General features: G+C 35.7%; 1 protein-coding gene across 1 annotated transcript; it reads left to right on the forward strand.

Moving 5' to 3' along the window:
- Nucleotides 1-460: 460 nt before the first annotated feature.
- LOC138341665 (uncharacterized) lies at nucleotides 461-11,374 on the forward strand. Its single transcript, XM_069293208.1, has one exon. The coding sequence runs from the start codon at nucleotides 8,692-8,694 to the stop codon at nucleotides 11,284-11,286; it is 2,595 nt and encodes an 864-aa protein (XP_069149309.1). The 5' UTR covers nucleotides 461-8,691; the 3' UTR covers nucleotides 11,287-11,374.
- The last annotated feature ends 8,702 nt before the right edge of the window (nucleotides 11,375-20,076 follow it).

Below are 20,076 nucleotides of genomic sequence, written 5' to 3' on the forward strand. Positions count from 1 at the left end.
TCTGATAAGAAGAGTTAGCCTTCTTGATGTATTTTCCTGAAGGTTAGATGATTTTACTTCTTCTTTCTTTACTTTTGGAACATAAAGAACTCCAGAATTCAGTTTCTTCTTCAGATACATGATCTTACCTTCAGTAAAATAAAGACAAAGTTCTTTAGTGTCAACTTTTACCTTTCCAACGAATGCATCAACTATTTTGCTCATGATCTTGTGATAATTGGTTGATTTGACATCATTATATTTTCTCTCTTTAAAAAATAACTTATCCTGTAGAATTTTGCATCAGCAAAGTGTGTCTCAACTTCGCTGAAAGAATTATCATCCGTAACTATCTTCCTTTAAATTCTGTTTTCAAGATACTTCAAACATTGATAGTAATAAGATGAGATGATCCTATTATTATGTACCCAAGTACTTACAAGAAATATATTGTATGAGTTATTTGCATCTATGCTCTTGATCTCATATCTTCCATCTGGATTTCTAATTTAATAGAGCATATGGACCTCTATTGCAATGATCCGAAAGACTAAGACGTGTTCTAGATCCTAAAATTGGTATAAAAAGGTTTAGATACTTTTCTAAGGTCACTCTTAATGAATATATGTCATTGTAGGAAGTTTAAAAATCAAAACGTCAAAGAATGTCCATGACGTCCAGAAACTAATTCAATAAGGTGCTAGTGTTCCTTAGCCTGTTTGACTAAGTTTTAAGAGTCAAAATTGATGAATTTTTGTAAAAGGGTATCTAATATGTTCTAGAGTTGATTCATAATAGAAACGTCCGGGCATGACTCCCCGAGGACTAACCAAGGCCCCTTTAGGAGGACCCTTGCATTTTGGGGTCAAAGGCTACCCAAGGCACTGTCCACCAACGGATGCAACCAACAATTCGTTGTCCCATCGATGGGGCGTGTACTGCTTTCATCGATGGAAACTAATGAAAATCCGTGGTAGGCCTCATTTTAAAAGTCTCTGAACTAAACGACAAACCAACATGGCGATTGGTTACTTGGTCTGTCGATTGACACATGAGGCATCGACGTGGTGTCTTCTGTGCAGGCATGTTTTGGCTGCTCGAATTTAAGTGACTTGAGTTAATTAAGTTAAAGGATATTTAATTATTTAGGGGTTAATATAGGTCTAATTAATTTAACTAGCAAATTATATAAAGACCCTAACCTAATTAGACTAACCTAACTATCATAATCCCAAACCCACATTCTCTTCCTTCTCTATTCTTTCTCTCTCCCAAGTTGAAGAATGCCATAGAAGACAAGTTCAAGGTGTGTTCTAGGGCTCCAATAACCAAATTTTATCCATCTATATTCATCAAATACTATGGTATGGTATTCCTTTCACCTTTCGGACTTCTCTCCCCAAAGGGTTCCATCAAATTGATTTCAAAACTATGATATTCAAGTGAGTCTTTTCTAATCTCGAAATTGATCTTGTGAATTCCATTTTTTATGATTTATTTTGGATATTATTACTACATTAACATGTATTATAACTCAATTATGTTATCTCTTGATGAATTGGTCTAGTTTGTAGAAGATGAGTTATTCCCCTTAACGTAGGTTGTGATCTTGAATTGAATTATCTAGTAGTGACATAATTAGCTTAGTTAATGTATAAATTACTATCATATGACGTTATTGTGACAATTTATGAATAGATTGAAATGAATTGTAGTCCTACCATGCTAGTTCTTGAGGAATTCACTTAGATGGTGAAGTAGACTATGTACTTGATTTAGGTCTCCAATTCTAGGCTATAAACTAGTTATGAATTTGTTGTACAATTATTTAATTGTTATAGTTATTATGTTGTTCAATATCATATGATCCTATTATTCCATTGTTGGTTTAAGTCATAGGTTGATGATATGACCTCGAGAAGGTCTTGTGAAGAGGATTGAGTAAATCTTGTAATCTCTATTCTTTACTTTGATTATGGATTACTTGTGCTTAAGTAATGAAGTTTTATTGAAGTAGACTTTATATTAAGATATATAGGGTTGGTATAATGCTGGATTAAAATGTACTTAACTATGGATTGTGAGTTTTTCGCTAAGATGTAAATGTTATAAGTATGGTGATAACTTACCAATGTGCCTTATTATGATGTGACTATGTATATGTGCTAACCTTAATTACATGAATTGTAATGAATGGACAATATTCATGTAATTCTTATCGATCTATGATGATAATGATTGTACAAAGGATAGACCTTATGAACTACATTAATCTATGATGATTAATAAAGACATCAAAGACATTTCAGAACAGACTCAAGCTTAGCACCGAGTGAACTAGTGTGAGAAGTGTCCTTCCCACATAAGGAAGGTAGGATCACAAATTTACTTATGATATTGGAGACTAGAATGCATGTAGCATGAAGAGGGTCCCAACTATATCTCCTAGTTCTTGAACTATGTTTCCCCCATAGGAAAACTAGGTAATGGATCCACATAATTGCTACATTTATGTTTTGGTACTACCTTGGCAAGTAGTCCGCCTTTCTTTGGTGTATCGTTTTATGACACTGTATTCCACATTAGCTCATGTGGTCTATGTCGGTTTAGGCAAGATGTCCCAAAAGGTAAAATGAACTAAAGGAATGATTTCTAACTAGTATGACCTAAGGGGTTTAGCTTAGTCTAGTAGGGGTATGGGAGTCTACCTAAACATTCCACTAGCTATTCTTGAGGGATGTCTTATGAGGATGTTCTTATATATGTATATTACAACAAAAATGAAAAGCGAGAGTTTATGGTTGGGGATTTGGTGCTCTTATTCAATTCCAGGTTGCACTTGTTTCCGGGCAAGCTCAAGTCCAAATGGACTGGTCCTTACTTGGTTACCCAACTATTCCCTCATGGAGCAGTTGAGTTGGAAACTAAGGAGGGTGTGCGGTTCAAGGTGAATGGACAGCGCATAATAAATTTGTTGTAAACAATATATGGTTCAAATGCTAATAAACATTTATATAGTGCAAACAATTCTTTTCTATTTATCTCCCATTTTATTTGTGCTTCTACATAAGATCCTGAGTAATATCTGCAATGATGTTCTGTTTTTTCTTTGTCATATTTATATTTTAAAACTCCTCCATAATTGTGATTGCTTGAATCTGTTTCAACAATATAAGTAAATGATTTATTTTCATCGGGAAAATATAGTTTTGGTTGTTTGTTACATAAGTTTTTGATATGTCTTATATGTTCTTTATCTTTATTGTCAAAATGGTATTGGACATCTTTCTTAAGTTTTTTGTGTAATGGTTTTAGATGTTCTGCTAATTTTGGTATGTATTCCCTTACTTGGTTTACTAATCCTAAGAAGGATTGTAATTTCTTTTTTGTATCTATATTTTCATCAAGGGTGATCATTTTTTGTGCTATGTGGGTTTGCATCTTTATCCCATTTTTATCTATTTGTATTCCTAGAAATTCTATCTGAGGCTTCATAATTTCTGCTTTCTTTTTGCTTAGGCTTATACCAGATAGTTTAATTATGTGTATGAATTTTTCTAATCACCTGATCTGTTCATCTTGTGTTTTTGAATATAATAATTTATCATAATATAGACAATACAATTTTCTACTTGATTAAAATAATTGTCCATAAAATGTTGGTATCTACCTGGTGCATTTTTATATCCAAATGGTAGAACATTTCATTCATAAAATCCTTGTGGTACAGTAAATGTTGTTAGTTGTTTAGATTCTTCTTCTAGTTTCAAGTGATAAAATTCCGATTTACAATCGAATTTACTGAAATAATTATATCCTTGTATCTATCTTATTTTTAGTATTTTATTTGGTAATGGGTAATTATATGTTTTATTTTTAGCATTTAAGTTGTGATATTCTATGACCATTCTACTTTTACCTCGTTTTTGCTCACTATGTTTTTTAACTATATATGCTGGACTTTTATGTTTACTATCGCTTTCTTGTATATAATTATTCTCCAATAGTTCATCTATGTGCATTTTGATTTCTTTTAAATCATCAAAATTATATTTTAATGGTTTTTGTGTTATTATACTATTTTCATCTATTAATTCAATTTTTACTTTCATCTTATGTTTTTCCCATCCTTGTAATGGATTTTCACTGTATAATAATTCTAGTTGTTCATTAATTATTTTAACCTTATCTATTGTAAATATGATAATTTCCAATTGTGTTATTTGATTTTTATTTATGTTTTCCATTTCCTGGTTTATCTTTTCACTTCCTTTTATCCATTCTATAGGCTTACGTTGCTTGTTATTTACTCTTTTTGCTCTTATTTTATTTCCGCATGGTGTTGTCAACCACCAATATGTTTTTGTTATTATGTGTGGGTAAAATCTTTCTAAAAATAGCATTCCTAATAACACATCTTTTGTTGTAAATTCAAAATTGTACATTTCTTCTATTGTTAGTATTTTATCCCATATTTGTATTTTTATATTTTTTGCTTTATATGTAATCATACTACCTTCGTTATTAAATCCTATCACTACCATAGGTGTTTTTAATTTTTCTCATTTATCTTCTAGCAAACAATTATATTTACATATATTTGCTTCTACTCATGTATCTATCATGGGGGTATAATATCTGTTGTGGTATCCTTCTACAATAATTTTTGCAAGTATATATATTTTCATTATTCATTTTGTTCTTTTGATAATTATTTTCTTATTTTGGCAAGTTATTGTTAATTGTTCATTTTCTATATTGTATGGTTTGACTTTTTCTAACCATTTTATTCTTAAGGTAATATTTTGGTTTCCTTGGTAGATTTTGAATGGTATATTATTAATGGTAGTCCTCCTATAATTATTTCTTTTTCTGTTATTTCTTCATTTGTGGTTACTATCTCACTAGGTAATCCAGGGCATAAGTGTCCTGTTTTTATAATTTCTGTTTCTAATACTAATTCTCTTGTTATGTAATTTTCTTCTTGTCCTGTATTTATCAAAATTTTATATCTTCTTTGGTCTATTATTCCTGTTATAAAGTAATGGTATGGTGTTATCTCTTCTTTATCTCATAAATTTTGTGGGATTTCATAGTTCCTTTTAGATGTGCTTGTTCTTGATGAGGTAGTTTTAGTTAATGTATTTGGTACACTTGAAGTACTCAATCTTTCTTTTACAATTTCTAAATCTTTTTCTATGTCAATTTCTTTGTAGCTATAGTCATTATTGTCTATTATAGTAATTATTCTTTCAAAAGGATTTTCTATTTTTATTTTATCAATTTTATTTCTTGCCGTTACTTTATGTTTTGTTGTTAGTATGTATTATAAGTTTTTACATCTTGCTGTAAACATTTTACCGCATGGTGCTAGTTCTATTCCAGACATTTTCCAATATAGAACTAATGATTTATCTATATTTCTATCTGTTAATGCTACTGAGTAGTTGGCACTTATTATAAATTTAAATTTTTGGTATATTAAGTTTCCTTTTACTGCACTAATTACGCTTTTTTCTATAGGGTATATAATTCTATCATCTGCTAAATATATTTCAATAGGTGTATCTATTTCTTCTCTAAAACAAGCTTTTATCAATATTTCTGTTCTTCCTAAGTGTACGTATTTTATGGGTGTTTTAGTTCTTATATCTTGTATTTCTTTATTTATTATTCTCTTATTTAGTATAGGTATTTGTGCTTTTCCTTTTGTATATTTACAATATATGATGTGTTCTTTTTGGCTAACTACATAATATTCATCTTTTTGTCTTCTAAACCAATTTCTTAAAGTAGGTATTTCAAGTACTTTTTCAACACTTAAATCTAATTATTTTCCTTTTATTTGTTCAAAGATTGTATTATCAAATATAATTTTTTTATTATGATTATTCTTCATTTTGATAGTCTTCTTTGGATATTATTTTTATGTCATCTTCAGACATTAGATTTCTTCGTTCATTACATCATTATCTAGATCAATATTTGTTTCTTCATCTTCTAATTCAATTTCTATATCCGATACTTCATATATACTATCATTTTCACTTAATTCATAGTCTATGTAATCTATCTGCATATATTCTTCATTATCTATAATTACTTTTGCAATTTGTTTTCCTTTTGGATTATTAGGCAACTTACAATTTCTAGCTAAATGTCCTATCTTTCCGCAGTTGTGACAAGTACATTCTGATAGTTTTCTCTTTGGTCTATACGGTCTTTTTATTTTATAATTTTTTACATAATATCTTTGTCTTGGTTTTTTTGTATGTATATATAGTTTTGGTTTTTCTATAATTTTTTTGTCTTTTAGGTGTTTGTTTTTTATAATATTTATCTGTACAACCAAACTGTGGTGCTGTTTTCTATTTACAACATGCTAGATTTTTAACCAGTACTTTCTCCATTTTTATTTTTTCTTTTTGGTTTTCACATAATTGTACAAACCACTGATGTAGAAATTTTATTCTAGCTCCTAAAGTATCTGTTAATCCTTCAATTTTCCAATCTTTAATTATTTTTGTACTAAATGGTTCTGGTAGTTTTGTAAATATTGTTGTCTTATTTCTTTTGCTTCATTTATATCATATCTTGCTTTGTAATAATATTCTTTTGTAACGACCTGTTTAGTCGTTTTGAGCAGCAGATTTTATTTCTGGAAAAACTGGCTGAGACGACGGATCCCACGACGGACCGTCATGGGCACGACGGACTGTCTAGGTGTCTCATTCCAAAACACTTAGAATTCTGAAATTTGGGTACTGAAATCGACTCTCTGAACTTCGTGACGGAATGGAAGGACGGACCGTCACAGATCCTTTAGTGAAATTTATTCTCTGAACTTTATAACGGAAGCAGCAGGACGGACCGTCGTAGGCACGACGGGCCGTCACAGACTGCGTAATCCCAGGCTGGGTCGGATTTCTGTTTAATATTTTAAGGGGCGTTTTGGACTATTCCTGCTAATAATTATAAAGTTAGTGGTTGAATATTAATAATCCAATTTCTTGAGGGTTAAAGGAGATAACCTTAAATTAATTAGTGGGTTACTTTTGTCATCTTTTATACTTGATTATATGCTAATTAGGGTAAAAGAAAAAGGGTTTGAATAAGAAAGATAGAAAGAATAGAGAGAAGTGGGAGAAACGATCGAGAGAGAGAGGAACGAAAAAGAAAACAAAGATTTTGAGGATTAGCTTGCTTGACCACAATTCTTCGGTGGAGGTAGGTTATGGTTTATGCTATTCGTAGTAAACTCTTAATAGCGAATGATATGTATTGGGTAGTGTTGTAAACCCTTCTATATGCTTAATTGTATGCTTGCATGAATGTGATTATATAATTGTGATAAAATAAGCGTGATGAAGCTATTGAATCCTAAATCTTGAAAAGCCCTAATCTACTTTGGTAATGATGATGCCTTGGTATAAAAGAAGGCTTGATGAACAAAAGTAGTGAGATTAGGGGATCGGGTGCCACGTTCCAGTACCAGGATAGTATATGAGGATCAGAGTGTCACGTTCCGACACCAGGATAGTATATGGATCGGGTGCCACGTTCCGGTACCAGGATAGTATATGAGGATCGGAATGTCACGTTCCGACACCAGGATAGTATATGGATCGGGTGCCTTGTTCCGGTACCAGGATAGTATATGAGGATCGGAGTGTCACGTTCCGACACCAGGACAGTATATGGATCGGGTTCCACGTTCCGGTACCAGGATAGTATATGAGGATCAGAGTGTCACATTCCGACACCATGATAGAATATGTATCGGGTGTCACGTTCCGGCACCAGGATTAGTAAAGAGAATGAATCTTGAAATATGTTAATATACTCAATTTAATGAACCTAATTCCCAAATGAATATGATGGGGAGGCATGATTCCTCATTGATGTGCTAGGTGTTGTGACCAAGGGTTATGGTAATTGTAAATGCCGCATGTTGAGTATTGTAGTTGATTTTATGATATTATCTGATATATACTGTTTTCTATTTTGAGTTGGCCGATGATATCTACCCAATACTCGTGTTTTGTACTGACCCCTACTTGTATGTTTTCTTTTTGTTCATTGTGGAGTGCAGCAAACGTACCGTCGTCTTCAACCCAACCGCAACTCTAGCCAGTCTTCATCACACCAGATTTCAGGGTGAGCTAAAGCTTCTAGCTTGGACTGGATCTTCTTCTTCATGTCTTGATGCCTTGAAGTTCTGGCATAGACTAGTTATTATTTATGTTTAGTTTCTTAGATACTCTTAGCTTTAGTAATTTGAGGATAGATGTTCTTGTGATGATGACTTCCAGATTTGGGGATAATGATAAGTTTGAGTTTTAGAAGTTGATTATTGATTTTGTTAATGAGTTTTAAGTCTTCCGCATTGTTTATTCTGTTTACTATGTTTGAAAATGTTGGGGTTAGATCGGTTGCTTCACTCCCATTGTAGGATAAGTGTGTGTGCCACTCGCGACCCGTTTTGGGTCGTGACAAACTTGGTATCAGAGCATTAGGTTTGTTGGTCTCATCACACAAGAACGAGTCTAGTAGAGTCTTAAGGAACGGTAGGGGGGCGCCTTTACTTTTCATTGAGAGGCTATAAGACTTTAGGAAAATTCCATTCTTTCTTTCTTTCGTGCTATTACTTGGATCCAATTGGTATCTAGGTTATACAAATTGGTATCTGACCATCTTCACTCTATTTCACAGATGGTTAGAACTAGAGCAACAACCGCGCCAACACCAGCACCGGCAAGACAAGAGGCGTCTGAGCCAGCCATTGAGACTGTAGCTCGAAGAGGAACAGTGGCAAGAGGCCGTGGTAGAGGTCGTAGGAGGACATCCTCTAGAGGAAGAGGACAAACACCTGGCCCATCTAGTACTAGGGCGGTGACTCCTCCACCGATTAAGGAAGTAGTAAGAGAGGGTGAGGAAGGGGAAAGTGAGCAAGTGCAGAATGAGGAATTACCACCCCAACCTACCCCAGAGATGATTAATCAGTTTCTTGCTTATCTTAGCGGGTTAACTGATCAAGGCCAGACACCTCCAGTGTTTTCTGCACCAGCGCCTCAGGTTCCGGGAGTACAACATGCAGCTACTGTGGCTCCCCGCATGGATGCCTCATTGGAAATAGACACGTTTCCTTGGTTGACTACAAGGCCTATAATTACAAGTGATCAGCATGAACTTTTCAGTAAGTTCTTGAAATTGAAAACCCCAGTCTTCAAGGGTGCTGAATCTGAGGATGCCTATGATTTTCTGGTTGATTGTCATGAGCTACTACACAAGATGGGTATAGTAGAACGATTTGGCGTTGAGTTTGTGACTTATCAGTTTCAGGGGAACGCCAAAATGTGGTGGCGGTCACATGTTGAGTGTCAACCAACAGAGACACCACCTATGACTTGGGCATCATTCTCTAGCTTATTTATGGATAAGTATATCCCCCGGACCTTGAGGGATAGGAGGAGAGATGAGTTCTTGAGCCTAGAGCAAGGCAAGATGTCGGTGACTGCGTATGAGGCTAAGTTCCGTGCATTATCCAGGTATGCCACCCAGCTTTGCTTCAGTCCACAAGAGCGGATTCGCCGTTTTGTGAAGGGGTTGAGGTCAAATTTGCGGATTTCAGCCTTACAGGTAGCGGCTACAGCGAAATCCTTTCAGGAAGTGGTAGACTTCGTGATAGAGGTGGAGGGAGTGAAGCCAGATGTCTTCACCGTGACATCGACATCTAAAAGGTTTCGTAAGGGAGGTGAGTTTAATGGTTCTTACTCCAGAGGGCAGGGTTCAGGAGGTTATCCAGCCCGACCTATTCAGTCTTCACTGCAGAATGTAGTTGGGGATCCACCGCAGACCGGTCAACACTTCTCTGAGTTTGGAGGTTATCACCAGGCTTTGTCATTCTCACAGAGACCTATGCTTAAATCCAGAGAATGTTATGGATGTGGGGAGACTGGACACATTAAGAGGTATTGTCCAAAACAGAGTTACAGACCTCAAATAGTCAGAGGTAGAGGTGGTCATGGAAGAGGCCGTCATTCTAGAGGGCGTGGTGGCCGAGGTAATGGTGGTCACCAAAACGGCCGAGGTGACGGACAAATGGGAACTACTGCAGCGCAACCTTGTAGAGGCAACGGACAGACCGGTGATAGGGCCCATTGTTACGCTTTCCCTGGGTGGTCGGAAGCGGAGACATCAGATGCTGTTATCACAGGTAATCTTTTGGTTTGTGATTGTATGGCTTCTGTATTATTTGACCCTGGCTCCATATTTTCATATGTATCTTCCTCATTTGCTACTGGTCTTAATTTACATTGTGAATTGCTTGACATGCCTATTCGTGTTTCTACTCCGGTGGGTGAGTCTGTGATAGTCGAAAAGGTGTATAGGTCTTGTCTTGTGACTTTTATGGGAAGCAATACTCATGTAGACTTGGTTATATTAGAAATGGTTGACTTCGATGTAATTCTGGGTATGACTTGGCTTTCTCCAAATTTTGCAATCTTGGATTGTAATGCTAAAACTGTGACGTTAGCTAAGCCTGAGACAGATCCGTTAGTGTGGGAGGGTGACTACACTTCCAATCCGGTTCGTATCATCTCCTTTCTTCGTGCTAAGAGAATGGTTAGTAAGGGTTGTTTAGCTTTCTTGGCACACCTCAGGGATGATACCACCCAAGTACCTTCAATTGAGTCGGTTTCGATAGTCCACAAGTTTCTAGATGTGTTTCCTGCAGACCTTCCTGGTATGCCACTGGATAGAGATATTGACTTCTGCATCGATCTTGAACCGGGTACTCGCCCCATTTCCATACCCCCTCATAGGATGGCTCCAGTGGAGTTAAGGGATTTAAAGGACCAACTTCAAGATTTGTTGAGCAAAGGCTTCATTAGACCAAGTCCATCCCCTTGGGGTGCTCCGGTGTTATTTGTGAAGAAGAAGGATGGGAGTTTTCGGATGTGCATAGACTACCGGCAGTTGAACAAGGTAACTATTAAGAACAAGTATCTCATTCCTCGCATTGATGACTTGTTCGATCAGTTACAAGGTGCTTGTGTCTTCTCTAAGATTGACTTGAGATCCGGTTACCATCAATTGAAATTAAGGGCAACGGATGTGCCAAAGACTACTTTTCGAACCAGGTATGGGCATTACGAATTTGTAGTAATGTCTTTTGGTCTTACGAATGCCCCTGCTGCTTTCATGAGCTTGATGAACGGGATTTTCAAGCCATATCTGGATCTCTTTGTCATTGTATTCATTGATGACATATTGGTATACTCGAAAAGCAAGAAAGAACATTAGGAGCACTTGAGAATGGTATTGGAAATGTTGAGGGAGAAAAAGCTTTATGCCAAATTCTCTAAGTGTGAGTTTTGGCTAGATTCAGTGTCCTTTTTGGGGCACGTGGTTTCTAAGGATAGAGTGATGGTAGATCCTTCTAAGATTGAAATAGTGAGAAATTGGGTAAGACCTACTAATGTGTCAGAAATAAGGAGCTTTGTTGGTTTAGCCAGCTACTACCGTCGATTTGTCAAGGGATTCTCTTCTATTGCTTCCCAATTGACGAACTTGACTAAGCAGAATGTTCCATTTGTATGGTCGGATGAATGTGAAGAAAGCTTTCAGAAACTCAAGACCTTGCTGACTACTGCACCTATCCTTACCTTGCCAGTAGAGGGGAAGAAATTCATTGTTTATTGTGATGCATCCTATTCTGGTTAGGGTGCAGTGCTAATGCAAGAGAAGAATGTAATTGCTTATGCTTCGAGGCAATTAAAGGTGCATGAACGTAACTATCCGACCCACGATTTGGAATTGGCCGCAGTTGTGTTTGCATTAAAGCAATGGAGACATTATCTATATGGAGTCAAGTGTGAAGTCTATACGGATCATCGTAGCCTACAGTATGTCTTTACTCAGAGGGATTTGAATTTGAGACAGAGGAGGTGGATGGAACTACTGAAGGATTATGATGCTACCATCTTGTATCACCCAGGAAAGGCTAATGTTGTGGCAGACGCCTTAAGTAGAAAAGCAGGGAGCATGGGCAGTTTAGCCCACTTACAAGTTTCTAGACGCCCATTGGCTAGAGAGGTTCAGACTCTGGATAACGACTTTATGAGGTTAGAAGTAAATGAAAAGGGAGGATTTTTGGCCAGTGTGGAGTCGAGATCTTCTTTTCTTGACAAGATCAAGGGAAAACAGTTTGATGATGAGAAACTAAGCCGAATTCGGGATATGGTGTTGCAAGGAGAGGCTAAAGAAGCAATAATGGATGAGGAAGGTGTTTTGAGAATTAAGGGAAGGGTATGTGTGCCCCGTGTTGATGATTTGATTCACACTAATCTTATAGAGGCTCATAGTTCCGAATATTCTATACATCCTGGTGCAACCAAGATGTACCGTGACCTAAAGCAACACTTTTGGTGGAGTAGAATGAAGTGCGACATTGTTGATTTTGTTGCCAAATGTCCAAATTGTCAGCAAGTAAAGTATGAACACCAAAGGCCCGGAGGAACACTTTAGAGAATGCCCATTCCTGAATGGAAGTGGGAGAGAATTGCAATGGACTTCGTGGTTGGTCTTCCAAAGACATTGGGGAAGTTTGACTCTATTTGGGTAATTGTGGACAGATTAACTAAGTCTGCACACTTTATTCCGGTTAAGGTGACTTACAGTGCAGAGAAGTTAGCCAGACTCTACATCTCAGAAATTGTTCGATTGCATGGAGTTCCACTTTCCATCATATCACATAGGGGTACGCAGTTTACTTCTAAGTTTTGGAGAACATTGCATGCTGAATTAGGTACTAGGTTGGACCTTAGTACTGCATTTCACCCTCAGACCGATGGTCAGTCTGAGAGAACAATTCAGGTGTTGGAAGATATGCTTCGTGCATGTGTGATAGAAATTGGGGGTCATTGGGATAACTTCTTACCCTTAGCTGAGTTTTCATACAATAATAGCTATCACTCAAGTATTGATATGGCTCCTTTCGAAGCATTGTATGGGAGGAGATTAAGGTCTCCCATTGGTTGGTTTGATGCATTTGAGGTTAGACCTTGGGGTACTGATCTTTTGAGGGATTCATTAGAGAAGGTGAAATCTATTCAAGAAAAGCTTTTAGCGGCTCAAAGCAGGCAAAAGGAATATGCAGATCGAAAGGTTAGAGACTTGGAGTTCATGGAGGGTGAGCAAGTCTTGCTGAAGGTTTCGCTCATGAAAGGGGTGATGTGGTTTGGAAAAAGAGGTAAGCTAAGCCCAAGGTATATTGGACCATTTGAAGTACTTAAGCGAGTAGGGGAGGTGGCTTATGAATTAGCCTTGCCCCCAGGACTGTCCGGAGTGCACCCAGTATTTCATGTGTCTATGTTGAAAAGATATCATGGGGATGGAAACTACATCATTTGTTGGGATTCAGTTCTGCTTGATAAGAATTTGTCTTATGAGGAGGAGCCTGTTGCTATTCTAGATAGAGAAGTCCGCAAGTTGAGGTCGAGAGAGATTGCATCCATCAAGGTTCAATGGAAGAATCGACCAGTTGAAGAATCCACTTGGGAGAAGGAGACTGATATGCAAGAAAGATACCCACACTTGTTTACAGATTCAGGTACTCCTTTTCGCCCTTGTTTCTTTTCTTGTGATCGTTCGAGGACGAACGATGGGTAAATTGGTATCTATTGTAACGACCTGTTTAGTCGTTTTGAGCAGCAGATTTTATTTCTGGAAAAACTGGCTGAGACGACGGATCCCACGACGGACCGTCGAGGGGGTATCGTTCCAAAACACTTAGAATTCTGAAATTTGGGTACTGAAATCGACTCTCTAAACTTCGTGACGGAATGGCAGGACGGACCGTCACAGACGTGAAGGGCCATCACAGATCCTTTAGTGAAATTTAGTCTCTGAACTTTGTGACGGAAGCAGCAGGACGGACCGTCGCAGGCACGACGGGCCGTCACAGACTACGTAATCCCAGGCTAGGTCGGATTTGTGTTTAATATTTTAAGGGGCGTTTTGGACTATTCCTGCTTATAATTATAAAGTTAGTGGTTGAATATTAATAATCCAATTTCTTGAGGGTTAAAAGAGATAACCTTAAATTAATTAGTGGGTTACTTTTGTCATCTTTTATACTTAATTATATGATAATTAGGGTAAAAGAAAAAGGGTTTGAATAAGAAATATAGAAAGAATATAGAGAAGAGGGAGAAACGATCGAGAGAGAGAGGAACGAAGAAGAAAGCAAAGATTTCGAGGATTAGCTTGCTTGACCACAATTCTTCGGTGGAGGTAGGTCATGGTTTATACTATTCGTAGTAAACTCTTAATAGCGAATGATATGTATTGGGTAGTGTTGTAAACCCTTCTATATTCTTAATTGTATGCTTGCATGAATGTGATTATATAATTGTGATAAAATAAGCATGATGAAGCTATTGAATACTAAATCTTGAAAAGCCCTAATCTACTTTGTTAATGATGATGCCTTGGTATAAAAGAAGGCTTGATGAACGAAAGTAGTGAGATTAGGGGATCGGGTGCCACGTTCCGGTACCAGGATAGTATATGAGGATCGGAGTGTCACGTTCCGACACCAGGATAGTATATGGATCGGGTGCCACGTTCCGGTACCAGGATAGTATATGAGGATCGGAGTGTCACGTTCCGACACCAGGATAGTATATGGATCGGGTGCCACGTTCCGGTACCAGGATAGTATATGTGGATCGGAGTGTCACATTCCGACACCAGGATAGAATATGGATCGGGTGTCACGTTCCGGCACCAGGATTAGTAAAGAGAATGAATCTTGAAATATGTTAATATACTCAATTTAATGAACCTAATTCCCAAATGAATATGATGGGGAGGCGTGAGTCCTCATTGATGTGCTTGGTGTTGTGACCAAGGGTTATGGTAATTGTAAATGCCGCATGTTGAGTATTGTAGTTGATTTTTTGATATTATCTGATATATACTGTTTTGTATTTTGAGTTGGCCGATGATATCTACTCAACACTCGTGTTTTGTACTGACCCCTACTTGTATGTTTTCTTTTTGTTCATTGTGGAGTGCAGCAAACGTACCGTCGTCTTCAACCCAACCGCAACTCTAGCCAGTCTTCATCACACCAGATTTCAGGGTGAGCTAAAGCTTCTAGCTTGGACTGGATCTTCTTCTTCATGACTTGATGCCTTGAAGTTCTGGCATAGACTAGTTATTATTTATGTTTAGTTTCTTAGATACTCTTAGCTGTAGTAATTTGAGGATAGATGTTCTTGTGATGATGACTTCCAGATTTGGGGATAATGATAAGTTTGAGTTTTAGAAGTTGATTATTGATTTTGTTAATGAGTTTTAAGTCTTCCCCATTGTTTATTCTGTTTACTATGTTTTAAAAAGTTGGGGTTAGATCGGTTGGTTCGCTCACATAGTAGGATAAGTGTGGGTGCCACTCGTGGCCCGTTTTGGGTAGTGACATCTTTAAAGTCACATGTGTATTCTTCTATATAACACTTTTGACATATAGCCAATTTTGTCATAAGTTGTCCATTTATTATTTTTTCTCTATTTTGTTCTTTTATTTCTGTAGTCATACCACCAAATTTATTCCGTATTGCTAATTCATATTTATCTAGTATATCTATATTTGTTGTTGATGGTGACCCATCTATTTTCTTATCACTCCTAAGTGTTTCTAGACTTTCTGGGGGTAAATTTCCTATCCATAATTTCATTGTTCCAACAAATGTTCTTTCTATATATCCTGGCGTTTCTTTTGTTGTTATTTTGTTATCTATTAGTTGTTTAGATATATTTCCTACCCATAGTAAGATTGTTTTATTTATATCTATAACACAATCTAGATCTAAAAAGTTATATTGTTCAGTTATTGGTCTAGGCGTCCATTTTTTATTTAATCTACTATTCCATATTGCATTTGTTCTATCTGATCGTTCACAATTATCTGCATAATAAGTTGTTGTTGTCCATTTGGGACTACTTCTAGGACTATTATCTGGGGTTTTAACTCTTGATGTGCTAGGTTGATTTATATCTCCTGTATTTATTTCTAATTTTTTTGGGTTATTCACTTGTTCTAGGATTTCAGTGTATGTTTCGCTTATATCACTTATTTCTGATTTTTGATCGTTCAGTGTATCTGATTCATTTATTTCGTCTATTTCAATATTTTCATCTAATTTTTGTTTCATCTTATTTATTTCATTAGTCAATTCAAGTTCTTTATCTTTTTCTATTTGTTTTTCTTTTTTTTTTTTGTTTCATATAATAATTTTAGCTTAGCTAATTCTTTTTCTAATTCACTTATTTTTGTATTTTTTATTTTTTCTAGGTGTTGTACTTCCTGTTTTGCTTGTGTTTTTATTTTTTCAATCTCTTTTGATTTATGTATTTCTTCATTTTCCTTTGTTATTCTTACCATAGTTGTTAAACTATCTTCTTATTTTGCTGTTTCCTTTTCTAACATTAAATACAAGTTATTTCCTATTTTTTTATATCGTCTCCCTAGATTTGAAAATATTATTTTTATTACTAATCCATCTTGATTTTCATATGTTGTTTCGTCTACTGCAAATTCTTCTTTATTCATTATAATTCATGTTGTAACTTATATCATGTTGTAATTTATATTCAAGACGATCTATTTGTATTTCTAGCATAAATATAACTTTTCTTTGTGCTAATATTGATTTATTACATACTCCTGCTAACATATTTTCTTCTAGTCTTCCTCTTCTGTTTTTTAACTCTTGTCTTTTTACAACTATTTTCTCTATCAGTTGTTGCTTATATATTTCTTTGTTCATATTGTTTTTTCAGATAACAAACATATTTATATTCTGTTTTAGAAATTATATCTATCAAAAGGTTTGTCTTGCTAGTATTTGTTTTAGTGAGTTGTAATAATTCATATTCTATATATAAATTAACTTTTTCTGTGTCTTTTGTATTCTTCTTTCTATCTTAGTTTTTGTTATGGTAGTTATTTTATTTGATGTTGGATTATTCTTCATAATTTTAATAATAAAATATTTTTCTGTAATATTCTTTTTTAAGTAGATCTAATTGTTGAGTTTCATTAGCGTTATTTGCAATATATTCTAAATATTTATTTTCTCGAGTTCTTAAATACTTGTAAAAAATTTTAATTAGTAGCTTTTCAAGTAATTCTATTCCTTCTTTAGTTTCTTTCCAGAATTGTAAGTATAAATAATTTATCATTGATCTATGAATAATTCTAGATCATCATATAAATCTATGTCAAAATCATCTGGTATAATTAATTCTGCCCAACCTTGGATTGTTTCTTCTATTATTTCGTACGTCAATAATTTTTCATAAATTGTTCTTTTTATATCTGTATTAAGACCTTTCAATATATAGAGTATTAATATCTTGTAATTAACATCAGCATCTAGTAAATAGGAATTCATTTTAACATGTTTTCACTAAAAATTTTATTCCTTATAACCTCTTAATAGATTATACTTATTTATTATGTAAAAATAATGATTTAATAATCATCTCATCTGATCACTACTACGGTTTTCTTCTTTGATCGGTTACCCTAACAGCGCCTCAACTTTGTTTACTCCCCTAAACGACCTTCTTGCCTATCGGTTTCTACTTTAGGATGGCATAGTCTGGGCATATTTACTCACAGAATATTTCCGTAGCAAACTTTCTAAAGATGATTATTATAAAATTATTAAAACATGATAAACAACTATAATCAACAAGAGATTATTAGGAATAAAACAGTTTAGCTACTCATAAATGTAAATGAGTATACCTGTTTCTGTAGGTTTGGTATATCGGATTTGTTTTCCATAGCTTTAGTTTTTTGTTAGCTTATTTTGTACCTGACTGCTCTGATACCAATTTGTAGGTGGAAGCGGTGGAAGCGGATTATACCAATTTGGAGGTGGAAGCGGATTTCAGAAGAAGAGAGTTGTTGTGAAAAGGGCTTATTTTATTATGAGAGAAAACTCACTATTTATACAAGAAACTTTGGCCAAATGGTTGACACTACATTACACACTACTTTATACATGGCCTTTTTTAATTCGGCCAACGCAAGAAAACAAAAGACTTTTACATATAATGGTCTTTATTTTTATATATGGCCGACATACTGTTTAGAAGATGAAGTAGACATCATTGACGAGATTTCCCATGTTGCCTTTTCTTCGCCACTAGGAGACTTTTTTGGTGAGGCTTCTCTCGTTGTTCCTTCTTCTTTGCCCAGTTGGAGACACCTTCATTATTGTTTCTTTATCAGCATTAAAACATGATTCCTTGATATTTTCTTGAGTATACTTTGTGTGCAACAAACTTGGTAAGAACTCCTCTAGAGTGACAGGATGTCAGGGTTTCTAGTAGTTATTTCTACTTTTGCCTTCTTTAGGCGCTTGATTGATTTTTGCTTCACCTGTTTCTTCACCATATTTCCTTCTAATTGGTTGTTGTAGTGATACCTTTCGTAAGATGGACTTGTTGCTCTTCGCTTAGTCACAAGAATCCAACCTTCATCAGTATCTATATCATCTTGAGATTTCTCTTTGTCCAATGTATCTCTTTCATGTTTTTCAGAGACACATATTTGGACTGAATCGAGTGAGCCGAATGTGAAAGATATATGATTAGAACTAGCTTTCTCATCATCAGGGACAATCTTATTTTCTCTAGAAGATCACATCACTCTATCCTTGAAGACAAAACATTTTTGAAGAGGATGAGTCACAAGTCTATGATACTTGCAATAATATGGGTCATCAGCTTTCCCGGCATCATTAGGTCGCTTCATCTCCGGAAACTCAATGAGCTTTAACTCAAGCAACTTTTCAAAAATTTCAGAAACATCTAAATCCAAGAAGGCGTATTCCTTTTCTTGAATCTCTCTTAGGATCGACATTTGGTTCGAATGTCCTTGAAGATTCATTCTCAAATTTGTCTCTATGCCCTCCTTGATAGAAAATTTCGCAGGTGACACATTAACATTCATGAATTCTTTGTTTTCACTTCTGGGCACAAATTTTATCCATCTCTTGGGCTCCTGCTTATCTCTTTCTTTGCGAGGATCATGGACAAAATTCATATCTTTCCAAGCGGGGGACATGATCAACTTTATATCATGAGAGCAAGTAGCTAGATCTTCGAATGAGATTGGATTTATTCCTTGTAAGATATAAAGAAGCTCCCAATTCATCCTTTGCATACAAATTTCTATCGCAAAAGCTTCACTAAGCCTATCCTTGCAATTCAGGCTCGCGTTCCTCCACCGATTTATGAAATCTATGACCAGTTCATTCTTTATTTGGAGAGTATTCGTGAGTTCTACCATACTCATTGTACGTCTTGTTCTGTGAAGCAGTTGAGAAATTTGTGCTCTAGTTGTTCCCAATTATCGATAGAATTGGGCTCGATATCACTATACCAATCATAGGCATTTCCCTTTTAAAGAGCGGAAAAATTACTTGACAAGGTGATCTCCATAGGTCCCAGCATTATTAAATGTTTCCACAAAGTATGAAACATGTTGCTTTGGATTTCCTTCGCCCTCGAATCGTTGAAACTTCGGAGGTTGATAACCAACATGCATGTTGAAGTTATCAATTCTCGTAGTGTATGACTTGGCATACATATGAGAGGACTTGGTGGATACTTCACACTTATCTGTGATAGTACCTTCAATAAACTCCTTCAAGCGATCGAGTGGGATCATTCCTTTAGAAGAAAATGACATCTCTTTAACAAAATGGGATTTTTTCGTAGGATCTTGGATTTCTTGAACTTCAACACCCTTTCCAGGCGCATGCCTCACTTCTCCATCTAAAAGTCTTTCCATCCTATCCATCAACTTATCAATTCGGTACTCTTGGTGTTATACATGCTTTGTCAATACTTCAATCAACTTCGTCAAATTCGCAAGTTGCTCTTCAGTCGAGGAAGAATCAGTCACCATTGTTTGCATGATAATGGAGGTGTAAGAGTGTAGCATGCATTGTCACATAAGTTAATCTTTAACAGACTCACCTTATGCGATGTATGCGGCGATTATTCATT

The sequence above is a fragment of the Solanum lycopersicum genome, chromosome 2, assembly GCF_036512215.1.
Source record: "Solanum lycopersicum chromosome 2, SLM_r2.1".
In the NCBI taxonomy this organism is placed as follows: domain Eukaryota; kingdom Viridiplantae; phylum Streptophyta; class Magnoliopsida; order Solanales; family Solanaceae; genus Solanum; species Solanum lycopersicum.

Bases quoted from the DNA above. Each gene is read 5' to 3' on its own strand.
- LOC138341665 (XM_069293208.1), top strand. From the start codon at position 8,692: ATGGTTAGAACTAGAGCAACAACCGCGCCAACACCAGCACCGGCAAGA.